The sequence below is a fragment of the Pezoporus occidentalis genome, unplaced genomic scaffold, assembly GCF_034315485.1.
Source record: "Pezoporus occidentalis ecotype Australia unplaced genomic scaffold, CSIRO_AGI_Poc_V1 ctg137, whole genome shotgun sequence".
Classification (NCBI taxonomy): domain Eukaryota; kingdom Metazoa; phylum Chordata; class Aves; order Psittaciformes; family Psittacidae; genus Pezoporus; species Pezoporus occidentalis.
In genome coordinates this window covers 1,536,397-1,553,232 of record NW_026913177.1, presented here as the reverse complement: position 1 = coordinate 1,553,232, position 16,836 = coordinate 1,536,397, and the positions used below count along the sequence as shown (strand labels likewise).

At 36.7% G+C, this 16,836-nt stretch overlaps 1 protein-coding gene across 6 annotated transcripts in view; it reads right to left on the bottom strand.

Annotated features, from left to right (window-relative positions):
* Window positions 1–16,836, bottom strand: part of KCNQ1 (potassium voltage-gated channel subfamily Q member 1) — a 396,763-nt gene that overhangs the window by 237,263 nt on the left and 142,664 nt on the right. For 3 of the 6 annotated variants that reach the window (XM_062609397.1, XM_062609392.1, XM_062609396.1), the window contains exons 8-13: window positions 16,404–16,499; window positions 13,475–13,597; window positions 12,219–12,360; window positions 10,891–10,917; window positions 8,970–9,035; window positions 5,584–5,704 (exon numbers count right to left, since the gene is read on the bottom strand). In XM_062609397.1, the coding sequence (XP_062465381.1) occupies window positions 5,584–5,704; window positions 8,970–9,035; window positions 10,891–10,917; window positions 12,219–12,360; window positions 13,475–13,597; window positions 16,404–16,499 (575 nt within the window). The remainder of the gene's footprint in view (window positions 1–5,583; window positions 5,705–8,969; window positions 9,036–10,890; window positions 10,918–12,218; window positions 12,361–13,474; window positions 13,598–16,403; window positions 16,500–16,836) is intronic. The other 3 variants (XM_062609394.1, XM_062609393.1, XM_062609395.1) reach the window with 3 other exon arrangements.

Below are 16,836 nucleotides of genomic sequence, written 5' to 3'. Positions count from 1 at the left end.
TTGCTTATGTCCTGCTCTACTACAACCACCTAGTTGTTGCAGACAAGCTTTGTAGCCCCCTAAAATTGGGACTACCTAGCAAACTACTGATTCCTTATCTTAAATCACCTTGAGTCCTTTTAGGTTATGATACTGGGTTGATCGTTGTTTACTTAAGGGATTAGATATATTTAAGATTGGATTGTCACAGCTCTTTTCCCCTCCCATGTAATCTGCAACGAGAAACCAGAGTGGGATGATGACGCTGAAATCGCATTTACCACCATTCTGGAGGTTCTTCTGAAAACAGGAACTTTCCTGATTGCTTGTCAAACCAGCTTCAGGGTCACTTCCTACCCTCAAGTGGCTCAAAGCAGCTAAATAGATGAGAAAAATCAGATGCCCAATATGTCCAAAGTTCTAGGGTTGATTTCTGTGGCCAATTTTACAGTCAATTTATAATGAAAGTACTGGATATAACAATGCTTTTTGATACCAAAAAGAGTAACTCTGGGAACCAGTCCTCCTCCTTTTAGCAAACTATTAAACCAGCAGAAATTGTAAGCAACATTCCTAAGTGAGTTTGGTGACATACTGAAACATGCAGAATGAAATAGGATGCTGCCCAGCATACAGCAAGCACTGAAGTTTTTTCTGTTGCAAGTCAAGTAAATGACTCCAGCACATAAGAGTAACCAGTGATGTCTGAATATTAAGCTCTGCTCTTAACCACTTTCTTACATACAGTTACTATCACTTCTGTTCTTCTAACATACCCTGTCATTACTGATAAAATGTACCCCACGCAAGTCACAGTTTAAATATTGTTAGCAGCATTTCAGAGAGAATTCTTGTGGTGGCAGAAGTCCGGCATTACATTTGGCCACTCAAGAGTGAAAAAGAAATATTTTTTCAGGCTTCAGAGGGTCATTTTGGTATCGAAGAGGAAGATAAAAGCAGGAATCTTTTACAATATGAATTAGCAAATCAAAGCAAATAGGGATTCCACTCACCGATAACCTAACAGAAAAGAGACAATTATAAAACACATTCAGCACTGCTTGTTCTAGGCCACGTGATTATGTCTTATGCCAACAGATTATATGATGGTAATTAAAACATAGAACGCTCAATATAAATCTTAAAGAAAATAGAAATAAAACATTATTTCCAAGAAAAAACAGTGGTAACTGCAGCACCATGGACACTGAACTTGGTGTTTATCAGCACACTTTATTTTGATTATTTTAGTTATATGTCAAAGTGTTAGAAAGGCATTCATTTCAATCACTCAGAAAAATCCGTTATCATTTCCTCTTAATCTGAAAACTATTAAAATGCACTAAATCTCTCTGCTTAATTATTCCCTCTATTGTACTGTTTAACAAAGAAGGGGGGTTATGTATCAAAAATTTTTAAAAAGTATTTAAGTACAGTATTTATATTTCAATTTCTGCAGTAAAGTTACAATATATTTACACATATATTTCCCTAAAAAATTACTCTTACTAAGAAGCATATAGAAATACCAAACACCTATATATCAAAACTGATTAAAGAAATTGCTGTCTAATAAGCTGAACCCCAAGAATGGAAATCTACAGAAATAGCACGCATGAACTTGGTTTTGACTCAGTAGCATTTCTGAAAGACTCAGAAGATGCAGAGCTCTTTTTAAACTTCTTTAAAGAGATAAGAAATATTTACATAAAAATGTATTAGATTGAGAGTTCATTATTTTCTTCTTTCCTTTTTCAGCTCAATTTCACCCACTTCTTCTCCCTCCCATTTATATGCTTAGAAACTTGATTAATTTATTTTGCTACTTCAGCTAATGCCAGATGTAAAGATAAAAAAAAGGTGCTGAAACTAAACAATTATACGAACACAGGGAGAGAACCTATTGGTAGCTGAGGCTTAGCTACAAGTAGTAACAATTTTCCAGTGCTTCAAAATGCAAACAGAAAAAAATACCAAAAAAAGTGAAACAGGGAAAGGGTGGCAATACCAAACACACTGATTAGAGAGAAAAAAACCAGTGGAAAGTCTAAAGGAGAGGTGTGGTATTGCTACAGCCCAGTTCCCTATTTCACTTTTACGGCAGAACAGACCATAACAATCATTTAAACAAGCCACTGAAAAGCCAAGTCTTATCTCAAACAACACAGTGTAATGCATTCTTCAAACTCTTACAGTTAATTTTATAGGTGAGATTCATAATAGCTAATTACACAGATTGCTCTGCTTGAATCTGAATCTTCTGCTTATTAGACTTCTCAAATAGAAGGAAAAACAGTCACTCTTCCATTCACTGCTATCTTATTCTGTATTTCTGCTTGCACCTGCTGCAATCTGGTTTGTTCTATGACATTTTACTGACTTTCCTGCTTCAACATCAGGTCTGAAAGTGCTTCTATTATTACTTTTGTTTCCTCAAAGTGGTAGTGACAAATGATTAACTGGTACAGTAACCTTTTCTATGTGAAAGATTTCCTGTTTCTAATTACACAGAAATAGGGCTACCTTTAGTAGAATATTCATTTCAAAACCAATTTCAAATACAGCTGGAAGTATGTCCTGCAAAAAAAACCAAAACAAAACACAACAAAAACAACCACACCTGCATTTTTATAATTAGACACAAAACCAGTCCTATTGCATTCAGTGGGAATATGCACCTACATTTACAAAAAGAGAACAGTTTTTGCACAAACAAGTTGGGCACTGACTTCGATTTAATGGGGTCTTTAAAGCCTAAAGCTCATTGTCAAAAAGGCTGAAAGATGGCATTCTTTCTGTGGCCTAAGGCAAGTTTAGCTTCATTCTTTTTAAGCATCAATGATGCCAAGTGTTTGCTGTCAGTAACATAGTAGGTAACCTACACTCTTGCCAGACTTACACTGCCTGTCAAAGGAAATATTTTTCATACTTTCAACTAAAAGTCACTTTCCAGTTGCATGTCTCTATTAGCTGAGTAATATTTACCCAGATATTTAGGACTTTCAAAACTTCATGTTTATTCTGGAATGAGCTTAACATTAAACCACAGAAAGGTAATTCATATATTGCAATAAATATATAGTAGTTCTATGAATCCCAAATCCAAGCATCTTGGATCGAGTGCTTTACATTATGCTTCCACTTCTGAAACTGTCTTCATGGTTCTGTTCCTTTGATAAGAGTATGAATTACTTTTAAGACCTGAAACTAGAGATATTTGTGCTTAATTCGACTTCTCCATACTATTTTGTTTTCATAGCTGGTCCTGTATTTTTGTTAAGTATTTGGGTTTAGATTTGCATAGGTTGCTCATTTCCTTACCAACAAATCTGGAGCAATCATACCGTATATATGATGTCTTTAAGGAAATAAAATGTTTTGCAACTGGGGCCATCAGAACAAAGGAATTCATCCTAGATTCTCTCAGGCACAGCATGACTTTCAAGCCTGAATTAAACATACACACAGACATGGATCTGAAATGACTAACCACTTTTACTACACAGAAAATTAGTACGTGGCTTTGCACAGAGATCTACCTAATGGACAATTCTAAATTCGATCCTTAATTCTATGCCCACATGTTTAGCATGCAGGTCCTACTAACGTGTAAGCAGATCATAAATATTTGTTCCCTAGGACTTTGAAATGAAGAATGAAAAACATTTGTCTAAATAATTCAGGAAAATTGACTGGTCTTCACCATCCAGCAACCTGGCTATCCAGTGAAACACGCAACAGGAACTTGCTTTTCAACTGCCTGAAATGCAAGCAATGCCAATACTATAACTGACATCACAAAACACAGGGTTTTTTCTAACTTTTTGCCAAACCCTTATATCCATGACCTGGCATTGTTTCAGGCCTTTTATTAAACTGCATACAAAGAAAATGCACTGCTTCAAAGAGACATTTCAATTATTATTTTACCCAGTTTAACATTTAATCCAATTTATCCAGGTTTGAATTTAAAACCAAAGTCTTAAAAGAAACACAACTTTCATTTTCTTCCACCCTAGCACAGACTCAATTCAAGCCATATATGGGGACATGATTTGTACCACCCCGTCACTCATGACCTAGAGCAACCTAGGGAGATTTCAACAAAGGTTACAACTAAAAATTCAGGAAATAAAAGAGAAACACACAAGTTGCTAAAAGACTAGGATGTTAATATGGTAAGGTTCTTCAACTGATACACATTACCTATATCCTAAGGTCTTCCACAGTAGTTTATAGGAAAAAAAATCTCAGCAGCTACACAAGTTGGACTTTAAAGTGATAGAGCACCTTGTTATTCGAATTGTATCAATGGAAGTGATAATGAGAAATAACTAAATCATTCCCAAATCCAAAAAAGGATACTGAAAACTCCTAGCACCAAAGCTTCTTTCTCTTAAGGAAAGCCTGCAATGTTGCGGTAAATTAAAGTTTAAAGAAAAAAAGCTATGCAAAACAAACTTCTAAGTCTGGTTTTGCAGCTCTGTTATTCTTGTCTCAGGCTTAAGGAAATTTATTACTTCCTCCTCCTCCTGCTTGTACCACTAAGAAATCCAGAATACAAGTCTCTAAATCCTCTGCCTACAACTGTATTACATTCAGGTGATTTAGCTGAAAATGCAAGTCCTTTTGCTTGGGGGCAGGGAAGATGCCCCCTAAACCTACAATAAAAAAAAAAAAAACACAACACAAAAAAAGAAAGGTCCTTTTAAAGCGGTTATAAAAGTACATTTGTGGTTCTCTGCTATTTATACTAGAGAGAAAGAAGGCCTGAAAATTGGCAGCAGGCATTTCTGCATGTTTTGTATGTCAGAAATACAAGTATACCAAGAATTTTCTTTTGTGGTTTCACTGAAGAAATCTTCAGATTTCTAAGACTAGGAAGTGAAAGAATTGTCTCATTCCTCTGCTAGATGATGTGCTGTCACATATCAGCTATGGTAAATAATAAGCAATTGTCAGGACTCTGAATTAAACAATGACAGAAATTATGTTTTTTAAAGCCATTTGAATAAAAACCCTTTGTAATTCTCATTTTTTTTAGAATAATTTGAGAAACTGGTGATAACATTTTAGCATAAAAGATGTGGAAAACAACAAAGAATAAAAATATATAGGCTTATTTCAGATAACTTTTGCATGCCACAAAGCAGTAATAAAGATGAAAACAGATCTTATTTTCCAATGCAGATCATCACTTGACCATTAGAGAAGGTGCTGTTGAAATAAAAGGCTTATTTCACAACAGTAGTATTTTAAAATTTGCACTTTACAGCTGTTCCACAGGGAAATGGTGGAGGGAGTAATATAATTTTCAACAGGCAAGTACTCCCACACATTGTCTCCATGTGAAAATCTTGAGGCTATCAGCCACTAGCTGCCATTAGCTAAAACCGAAAGCCTTGTTTCACAGCCAAGTGAACTCTTCTTTAGGTCAACATGAAGATTTACTGGCACTCAGAACAGTGTACACCAACTTCAAGGTAAAAAGTTTGACGCAAATATCTGAGATAGCCCTATCAGCTCCACATTTCAGCTCCTCCCACCTGAACTGGCTTCTCTTGTCTAAGTCAACTAATGCACAATTCAATAGCCTTGACTTACTGTGAGATGTGAGTTATTGGGGTCAACAGTGTCTCACCCTCCAGATCAAGCTCATCGGCAAAACTGCTGGTCCTGATGAAGTGTCCTGTGCTCACATCTAAAAAAGTCGGGCTTTTTTTCACTGCGAGGAAACATGTAGATAACAGTTAAAGCAATAGCATTAGTTTTGTTCAAGAAAGGTCTACGCATCATTTGGATCTCTTTAATACTGTGTATGTTTTAACACAATATTGAAAAAGGAAGTTGCTACCAAAAAAATGTATATACTGCAGAGTTCATGAAAAGCAAAACTTTAACTCTTCTACCCAAATAATTTCAACTTCCACCGAAGGCTTAAAATGAGCATTTGTTTCCTTTTTGCTGTTGTTGTTCATAATCCTTATACACTACAATCTAGAGTATTTATACCACAGGCTGCATCATGCATTAAAACTTACTGTACAATACTCAGCCATACCATGAACCACCACACTATGGCAATAGTGCGTAAGTGCCAGACAATGACAAGACCAGTTCCTGTTTACATCAACTCTACTTCATGTTTTAGTTTATAATACCAGTTTCTGGATGAAGAAATCAGACCTACATCAACAAAGGAGCCAAGGCATTTTCACAGTGAGCAGTCAGCTCCTGTCACACACAGAGTTGGTCTACTGGTTCCCAATCCCTCTCACACTTTAGGCACAAGGATGCCTCATCTTTGAGCCGAGACATGAAGCAGGTGTCAAGATACTCAGGTAACCAATAGGAGGTCCTTGTTATGAAGGCAACTTCAAAAAACTTCAGATAGTGCAAATTTTTAGGGGCAAAGTTACTTGTATACCAACACTTAATACACATCCAGGAAATTAGGCAGAGTATTACAGATTTCATTTTTAAATTCAGGCTCTAGGATTCTTCCAGACTCTAACATTAAGAACACTAAGTGCTTTTTCCAGCATGGCTCTAACTTTTCTTACAGAAATACAAAATTTAACTATAAATAAATCACTATGATATTTATACATGTCTATATGTATTCATTCTCTATAGGAATTCATACTCTATATGAATTCTATAGAGAATAAAAAACCAAGGAAAATTATGTAGAAATAATTGGTAAATTGTGACACCTCCACAGAAATCTTTAACTGGCCGGCTTGTTCACTGACATTGTAACAGTGTTGTAATTTATGAATTTACTGTATTAAATAAAATACTTTATATTATAACAGTGAAGAATGCCCTGCCCAAATGCTACATGAAAACTAAATGGAATGCCACAGAAATAGTTAACTTAAAGGAAGCTGAATCTAGTAAGAAAAGAAATGGGGATATCATGGAAAAGATTTTCTTTTTAAATGCAACCATTTTACTCAAGTAAGTAGATATATAGCAGAAATGGTTTTGAATGTTTACAAATAATCAGAAGAGAAAATGTTATATCATCACACACATGGCCATTTAAAATTACAATACTAAAGTCTGCTCCCAAAAAATTGTAATAGGAAAGGAAACCCTCTGAAATCACATTAAAAAATGGGAGACACAAGTGCTAAGAGATAAACTTCTTAAAAACAGGAGCCACTTGCAGCACTTAAAAACTAGAATTATACAGTAAGTTTTAGCAAATGTTAGCTTTCTTGTTTTCAGTTTTAGTACCATATTATTTAATCACTTTGATGTAGCTTTCATCCAAGATAGTGGCTGTGAAACAAGCAAAACAGTTCCTGGTTCAGATATGCAGCAAAATGTCTTGTCAAACAGATTCATCTTGGCTTTCACTAAAGTAATTTTCTGTTTTCATTTTTACAAGATACAAATGAAACTTTCCTAGTTTCTGGGCAAGAAGAAAACAGCTTTTTCAGTTTTGCTGATGACAAGTCAGAAAACTGCTGAACTTAAAACCATGTGAAGTGTTTGCTGAACACTCACTAAACTGCTTATGAGAGATACAATACACACAGTACACATGTGGATTTGTAGAAATGGCTATTCTTGGATCACTCAAGACTCCCCTTTTCAGCTTCATGGGAGGGGAGAGGAGGTGTGGCACCATGAAAAAGGAACAAGAAGCCAACCCCGTACCTCAGACTATCTGAAAGTGCTGTTATCTGAGAATAGAGTTGAAGAGCTGCTTTATAGGAGGCAAACATGGTATCTCCCTTCCTCTTTTTATTCCTAACAAGAATGTAACTATGATCAGTCTGTTCTGCTGACCAGTCCAGCCCTCTGCTCTTTATGCTCTCATTCTTAAATCTATGTTGCTGCTTCCAAACGAAGGAGGAACCACTCCAAACCACAACCATGCAACCTGCTTAGACAGAAACGAGGAACCAAGGAAAGAACGTGGCATAAATGAGAGCTCCCCTGTCACAAAGTGCCTTGAGACAAGGCTCAAGCAGAGCACCAGGGAGCACATGCTGTTGCAGCATATTTTTTTAATTTATAAAAATTAATTCATAGCTACTGGAATTTTGCGGAGTCTGTCACAGAACAGTGTTTAAAAAAAAAGAAAAAGACACGACACCAGATTTCTAAATAAGCAGGCTAAAGGAATAAAAAAATGAAGCTTTAGGAACTCATTTTCAATGCATAATAATGAGTGAATATAAAACAGGAAATAGCTGTCACAAGGGACATTTACTATCATTCAGGGGGCTCCAAGCTTTATTTTCTCAATTTCTGATGAACAGCAGCAGCAGCAGCTATGGTAACAGGCACAACTATCCATGTGATAATGTTGAGCCAAGCCCTATTTTGAAACGGCAGAAAATACACGCCCCACAATAAGAACCCCTGCTTTAGAACAGAAATTGTGAACCTTCAGAAACATTCAAGGTGAGGTTGGACAGGGCTCTGAGAAACCCGAGTTGTCCCTGCTGATTGCAGGAGGGTTGGACTAGATGACCTTTAAAAGGTCCCTTCCAACCCAAGCTATTCAATGATTCTATGAACCTTGAATGAAGGATTATAAACACAATAACAAGAAATTACTGATGTGTTTTCTATACTACCAACACAACAATTTTATATACAATATGACATGTATGCAGATGTTTTTCTGGTAGTGGCATATTTGGCTGGTAGGACAGAAAATATTTTACACTTCCTTTTTTGCAAGCACAGACAATAAATTTAAACACTTCACAGCACTTTTCATGGAAAATCTGAGTTTCAATTAGTGCATTTAGAAAATACTTCTGTTCTACAAAAGATTTATTTCATTTAAACATTTGCACTTCACAACCTGAGCAACTTTCCAAACTCAAAATACTGACAGGCCTTCTTCCTTTAAAAATCATCTATATAATTTTCTGTGCCACACCAGATAACTCCAGACAAAGAATTGCAAGGATTTAGTAATTAACAAAGGTGACAGAGCAATGAAATATTATGAGCTTTACCTGGAGAGGAAGGAGCACTGGAAGACTGCTGGTCTGCAGAAAAGGATGGCCAGGAGCGCTGACAATCTGAGTTAGAGTAAAGACGCACATAAAACAGAGGTGGAGGGGTGGGGGGGAGAAAAAAGCTCCAGGCAGGCAGCTGAGGAGATGCAGACATACCTAAAATATAGTATGCTGTACCTGACATCTTTAAACACAAAATAAAAAAATACTGTGGAAAAGAGTTTGTATGAAACTCTTAGTGTGCATTACACCTTAGCAGAACATGAAATTGCCACCAGGGGAGTCAGCCCATTCTTCATGACAGTGTCACCTGCTGCAGGACATTTCTCCCTACATGCAAGTTGTATTTTGAGAAAGGTAATCTGTATGTTTGTCCCTTCCTTCTTGACTTTAGTGTTTCTTCTAGCATCTCCCTTTCCAAAGTGTACAACCTTCTACAGGTCAGAACCCTCTTGCTCCGGTTCATACCATTCATGGTGTAGCCAGTTTCTAGTCAGACTTCGGTGCTACCAGGTGGTGAGACCAGTACTGCCACTCCATGTTTTGAGCTGCCTGATGCACCCCATACAGACCATTTGAAGCTGCCCACTAGAACCATCTACGCCAAGTGAGACTGCCTCAAGCTGAATTTCTTGGGGAAAAGTTTCAGGCAAGAAAGAGGAGTCGATGATGAGAAAGAGACTCAGCAAAATGTAACGTTCATGCCATGCTTACTTATTTTGAATAGTATTATCCTTTTAATAACTATTTCATTAAGAAATGCCTTTGGACTCACACACTGGGACAACATTTCTTGAAGTCACTGTGAGAACAGTGTTAGGTAACCCTCTCAGGTCCACTGAGCTCATGCTGCCTGGCTAGGAAATTGAAGCTGAACCTATGGGTGGCTGGCAAAGCTCCTCTGATATTTCCCTCAGATGAAAGAACTTCTTGTTCATGTAAAACAGGTGACTTCAGCAGCTCTTGCTGCTCTTCTGAGCTTGATCCCCAGTGGAGATGCACCACTTGAAATATAGGAGAAAAGTGGAATCGGAAAATTGGCAAATCAAGATTTGGTCAGGGGTAGCCAAGGAGCTTCAGTTTCTTTTCTGCTATTTTACCACCTTGATTGCACCTGTGTTCCACATGGGTTCTGAGGACAAAAACTGAACCTTGTATTTTCAGATGATTTAATCCAAGCCTGAGCATCCTTGCATTCTATTGCTGAAAAGAAGCCTCCATTGTCTTTAATGGATGACAACTAAGACAACTTACAGGTGGCTCACAGCACTTTCACTAAATCAGAGGGGTTTTGCCCAGACCTAGCTCTAACCCTAGAGTCTTTGGGGAACACTCAATTGTTAAGAAAGTGCCTAAGAAAGCACATTAGAAATGTCACAGGACTACATGGCTGCTTAAATGATCCCAGAATCCAGACAAACAGTAAAATAAATGATTTAATTTATGGGTCCCCATCTGTTCACAAATAGCTACAGCACATTTTTATAGGAACAGACGTGTATACTCCAGAATGCACAATATTGGAGGTTAAATCTGGAAATTTTTCCATCCCAATCTATTTGCTTAGAAATTTATTCTCAGCTATATGCTCAGATAATTTAACTACTGGATGAATTATAATTTATTTATATGTCAATTATCTTTTTCTGTTGGTTATAAGCAACTTTTCTTAATAAAAAAAGGAGAGAAACAGATCATCTACTTATGTAAATGAGTGTCCACTTTTCTCTTTGTAATGGAACTGTGGGTGCAATTGTGACAACAAATGTGAGAATGTACATTTTTGTCTGTCTAGATCTCCTTGGCTGCAAAAGATTTCTTGGAAACTATATGGCACCAGACACACATGAAATGCACAGCAAACATTACATTGTTATAAGCTGGCATGCCATAGATAAAATTATTTTCCTCAACTTACCAAGCAATTTTAACATTCCTGCTTGTCCTGTATACTTGTAAATATTTAGAGAGAGCAGAATACAGATGAAAAAGAAAAAAGATACGTGTCAGAAGAAATTAAGAGAAAATCCTTTAATTGAAAGCTACACAGCTGATTTTTGAAGTGGCAATAGTAGGCTGCCTGCAAATCATATTGTCCTTCAATCAACTTAGAAACTTAGTGATAAAAGGTGGAACTCTACAAATCTAAGCAGTTGTACAATTCATTGATTGGATTGTTTTGAAGGAAGATATCTGTAGTGAAAGTCTGAGAACAGACTAAACTTAGTACTTGTGCACCTTTTAACAGCTATGTCATTTCTACCAACAGATGCAATTAACAGTCATTCCTAAACAGAGGCAGAGAAAAAGTGGCGAAGCATCGGTGTTACAAAACACGACAAGACAGAAGCGTATGGAAAAAAGGATACTGAAGATGAGACTTTCTGGTTGAATTAAAATATGCCTGGTGCCAGCCCACATTGCTATCTTATTTTAAAGGACATTAGGCTTAATCAGGTCAGACAAAATTTTGAGGAGAAAACAAATAAGTACTTAAAGTAGCAATAAAACACACCTAAAAATTAAAGCTCATTCTTGTTGCCAAAATTTGAGCAATACATAGTAGAACTTCTAATAAAAGTACATCTGTAAAAAAGCCACATTGTAAATTCAGAGTTATTTTGGAAGTTCATTACAGCTAAATTAACTATAACTAAGCCATTAATTGAAAGGTGACTATTAAAGTTCTTTCTTTCTTTCCCCAATACTATACCATTTTGTACAGTGTCAGTTAATACAGGTGGATCCACATTTATCCTAAGTACATCTAACTTCAAAATTTGAGTCACAGCCTACTCCACTGAGCAGATGGCAGGAGCACATGATGGTTTCATGTAGCAGACTGTTCAGTGCAGCCAAGACATGTGAATCCTTTTTGATTGAAGTACAAGCACAATAGTAACACCTCTCAGTAAATTTCATGTGGAAAGGCTGTCAGCTAATTCCTGTAGTTTCAGACAAGTGCAGAATTGGTGAATGTATGCACCAGCCTTAGAGACAGTAGCTCTTCTAGCAAGTAAAAATGACAATCTTAGTTTGCCTGCAGTGGAGTATGCTCATTAAAGGAATGGCTGAATCTTAACAGACAAGATAGCAATCAAAGTCCAAAATAAAAGTGCTTGTGCTTTAGAATGACGAGTGTATTCTGTCCTCATTCTTTCTCCTTCAGAAATTAAAGAGGACCTCTGTGTAAATCATTAATAGAAGGCATTACAGATACCAACATTTTATAATGGACATTCTTACCAGGATTTTCATATGCTTCAAAACTGAAATCAGGTTTCCTGTCCTCCATCACGTGGTCATAAGTTATGTGTGGAACAGTTAATGTCCTATCTGGAGAAGAAGGCCCATTGTCTTTGTCTAATTTAAATTTCTTCCTTTTAACCTAAAAACACACATAAACTAGATTACCCAAGCCAAGACAAATTTAAATGTCTCTTCAGCAATGTCTTCAATAATAATGCAGTCCCCAGTGAACTATAACCAGACAAAAGAGTGCCTGATGAATTGCATTTTCATGATGGTATACCACACATTTCTCAGCACGATTGACCCCATCCCACCAAAACTGGCTAATCATTAGAGTTCTGCACATTATCATTAGCAAATCCCTTGCCTGCAGAAAAAAAAATCTGCTACCTCTGTGACAGTTTATCTAAATAAAATTATTCTAGAATATCTTTACCATTTTATGGGTGCAATAAATAATACCTTCAACAAAAAGCAAAGGGATATATTGTCACTGAGCTTAGACGAGCCTGGGTTTCTAGGGAAGATTTTTGCACACCATCCTCTCCTTCAAACCTGAGACTACTCTGCAATACTTTTACAATAGTGAGGATGAATTATTACATAATCTAAAGATTCTGAAAAATGCATTTTGTTGCTGTTCTTTAAGCAAAAATAAAAAAAAAAAAAAAAAAAAAAAATCGATCTCAAATTATGGAATTGGTTTATACCAAAATATTATCTTACATAGGCACAAGATGCCTTTACCATAGAAGCTTAGAAAGCCACAAAATTAATAATCAAGAGAAGCAGCAGTTGTTTTTTTTTTTTGTTGTTCTGTGGTTTTGGGGGTGGGATTTTTTGTTGCTGGTTTGGTTTTTTTTTGTTGGTGGTTTTGTTGTTTTGGGGGGTTTTTGGTTGGGTTGGTGTTTTGTTTTTGTTTTGTTTTGTTTTTTTTACCCAATTAAGAGTTACTGTTTTGGAAACAGTAGCAACAATAAGTTACTGATTGATGTGCTTGAGTTAGGTCATTATTGCTCTTTTCCAAACCCACAGATCCATTAAAAAAGTCAACCTTGAGAACAGAAGGAAATTAAGTTACAGTTTAAAATGTTTATATACTGAAAATCTCAAAACTGAAATGAAAATGAAACTTTGAAATCAAGTAATAATCTGTAACACAAACACAACATAGCCTCTAGAGAATAAATAAATTCAAGCTAACTAAGAAGTTTTAAATTACTATAATAGGAAATGTTAGTTACTGGTACCATCACTGATTTCTTCGGTTTTGGGCTGGGTGACAGCAAATGATAATTTCTGGCAGGTTTTCTAATATATATTTTCCATGTAGAAGAGTCTGGGTTTTCTGCTGCGTAGCATCGCCATGCAGTCTAGAACAAATGTTTTAAGCAACAAAACAATGAATGCAATCAGATTTGTAGCTATCTGTAGTACAAAGGAACTTCCAAGTAGCATGTTAGTCATTTTTATTTAATAGTATTGAATTTCCCCACTGGAAACCTGAACTCAGCGTAGTTTAGAATCTTTATTTAGTAAACAGAAACCACATAGTTTGAATTGGGGAAACCAGAAGGGAAGGTCAGTCTTTTCAAGTGCAACTTTTGTTCACATTAGCCACAAGTAACAAGAGAGAATTCCAGACTGCACTCAAAAGATTGGGGTTGAATTTCTTGCACAGCCCCAGTTTCCCTCTCTGACTTTGAGCATTTTGCCTATTGCATCCTATATTTCAGGCTTCTACTCAGAAAACAAAAATTATTCTTCCCTGACTCACAGAACACTATCAGAAAAAAAGCCATTGTGACACGGTCAGTAGGGCTATATTCATACAAAGAAGTAAGATTGAGGGCATGAGGGAAGATCAGCAATGGTTAACCAGGAGCCAAAACCGCAAACCAATTGTCCCTTCTGCCAACCACCAATGAGTAAAGTACTATGTTCTAAGACAAAAAGGAGGAAAAACAGCACTGGGAAAGAAGACCAATCAGGGACAAAACATGACTGCATTCTCTCTTAAATGTGTAAATATATCAGAGTTGGTTAATAATCACACACTACATGAAAAAAGGACATATAAACATACACAAATTTAAAGTGGCACAAATTTAAAGTGGCAAAGTCCAGAAAATACAAGATGAAAAAAACCAGAGCAAGGCAGAATGACACAGGAAAACAGAAGCAGTTGGAAAGTAAAGGATCAGATAGTCGCCATGTAGTTCTCATCATGGTTAATAACATACAAAAGAAACAACAGTCCTCCAGAAGAAAATAGAAGGAATACAGGAAAACAAAAAATAAAATGTATCACTCATTTCAGCGGCTGTCTTGTACTTACTTCATAAACCTTTTGGCTTAAAAATAATCTTTTTGTAAGTTATTTGTAGAGCACTTATTAAATTGGGTCTTTAGAAGTCTGAGACTATTAGTAAATCATAATTACCACTATTGAGAACAGGTAATCAGCAACTCATTGTCTATCCTCTACTCCTTCTCAACATTTCTGATGGAGCCAAGTACAACACTCTGGACATGAAGTCTCTGGCTTCCTCTAATTTGGGGTTCATTTCCCAAAAGAATCAGTGGGAACACTAAAAAATTATTCTTTACAAACCCATACCTTTTCTGACCATGCAATCCAAACGAAACACACTGTGTCTGAAAATTCTTGGCTAATTTCTGCCTCTAACCAGAGCCCTAAATTTAAACCTTTTTCACATTAACTCTGGGACTGTTTAGTTTCAAGCATAACCTTTAACAGTTAGCTACTGTTTCCATAAAGAGCCTGACCTAGAAATCCACATTCACTCATGAAGCTAGAGAAATAAGAGAACGCAAAAATGATGCGGCTTAGATGCACATCTAGATTTCTTTTAAATTTGATCCCTGTGCTTCTAAAGCTACAGGCAGATACTGAGTAAGGGAGGAAAAGCTGATAAAACCTAGAATAAAACAATATTAATACTTCCCCAGGGTGAATTGCTGGCTCCACTGAAGTAAAGGATAAAATCTCATTGACCTTTCTGATGCAACTGTATTTTTAACAGAGAGGATCAAAATTTTTCTGCCTGTATCCTACAAGAAAAGGCTGATTTTGCTGAACTCCAGTTGTTCCCAGCCACATACCCTGGAGCTGAAAAGTTCAGACAAGATCTTCCCATTTAACATTCTGACTTAATTCTCCTAAATTTGATATTTTTAAGAATTTATTTGTCCCATGGAAAATGAAGATTATCTGACTTTTTATAAGGAACGATGTACTTTAAAACTACAAATTCATGTGAAGCCTCCTCTGTCTTTCACTACTGCAAGCATAGCATTTCCATAACGTTTTCTCCAGGTAAATTGTTCAATAACTACAAGATAGGCTTCAGTTTTGATTTTAAACAGCTGAATTAAACAGTTGCATCGATTTGGAAGTGAATTTTTCTGCTCTATAGTTCACATTAAAGGTCAGATTTCCAAAACCATTTAGAAGACTATCCTGGGTTCAGCAGTAGCAGTCATGTTTCTCCTTCTTGGTAGCTGGTGCAGTGCAGTGTTTTGACTTTCGGCCTGGGAACAGAGCTGATAACAAGGATGTTTTGGTTTGGCCAAGGACTCTGTGGTCCTCATGCTCTGCCAGGGAGGAGGGGGAGCCAGGAGGAAGCAGAGACAGGACACCTGACCCAAACTGACCAAAGAGGTATTCCATACCACAGCACGCCATGCCCAGGATGTAACTGGGAGTTAGCCGGAAGGGCTGGGAGACTGCGGGGTTGGAGGAGGTATTGGTCAGAGCTTGGTCGGGCTGGGGGGCCGAGTTATCAGTTGGCTGGTGGTGAGATGTTGTATTCTCTTCCCTTGTTATTTCCTTTATCATTATTATTATTGGTGGTAGCAGTAGTGATTTGTGTTATACCTTAGTTACTAAACTGTTCTTATCTCAACCTGTGGGAGTTGCATTCTTTTTGATTCTCCTCTCCATCCCTCCGGGAGTAGGGGAAGGGAAAGAAGGGGGAGAGTGAGTGAATGAGTTATCTGCCTGGTTTTAAACCACGACATCTGTAACTCCTGTTCAATTTCTAGGGGGAATCAGGCATGAAAATACTGCCAACAGTTTAGGAAAAAAAAAAAAAAAGCCACAAAAAACTATAAATGGAAATAAGCTATAGTAATCAAAATGCAAGAAGTCAGTACCTGTATGAGAGAAGCAGCAGCTGGAATTTGACGGTTGAAATGCTTCTGTCTTTGTTTCTGTTGTACCTTTAGGGCAAAGCCTGAACCAAGAATTCCCTGTGGGAAGAAAGAAAACACAGATCTAATTTTTTTTTTAAGGGAAGGGGAGAAAAACACACATAATCTTACCAAATTCTGTTGCATTAATAAACTTCCATTCAGCATCATAAAACCCAAATAATTTTTTAGAGGAAATGACTTAATGCTGTTAAGTTTTTAGACTGAGTTAGTATTACTTGTTGAAACAAACTATGAATGCTGTCATGCCCTGATCCAAAGCCTATTTAAGTCAACTGGACTCAAATACTAAAGAGTGAGCAGAAAGGATACTTCATACCCTCTAAAAGCCTTATAAATGCTTGTCCAGGGGAATGAAAGAATAAGGAGAAATATT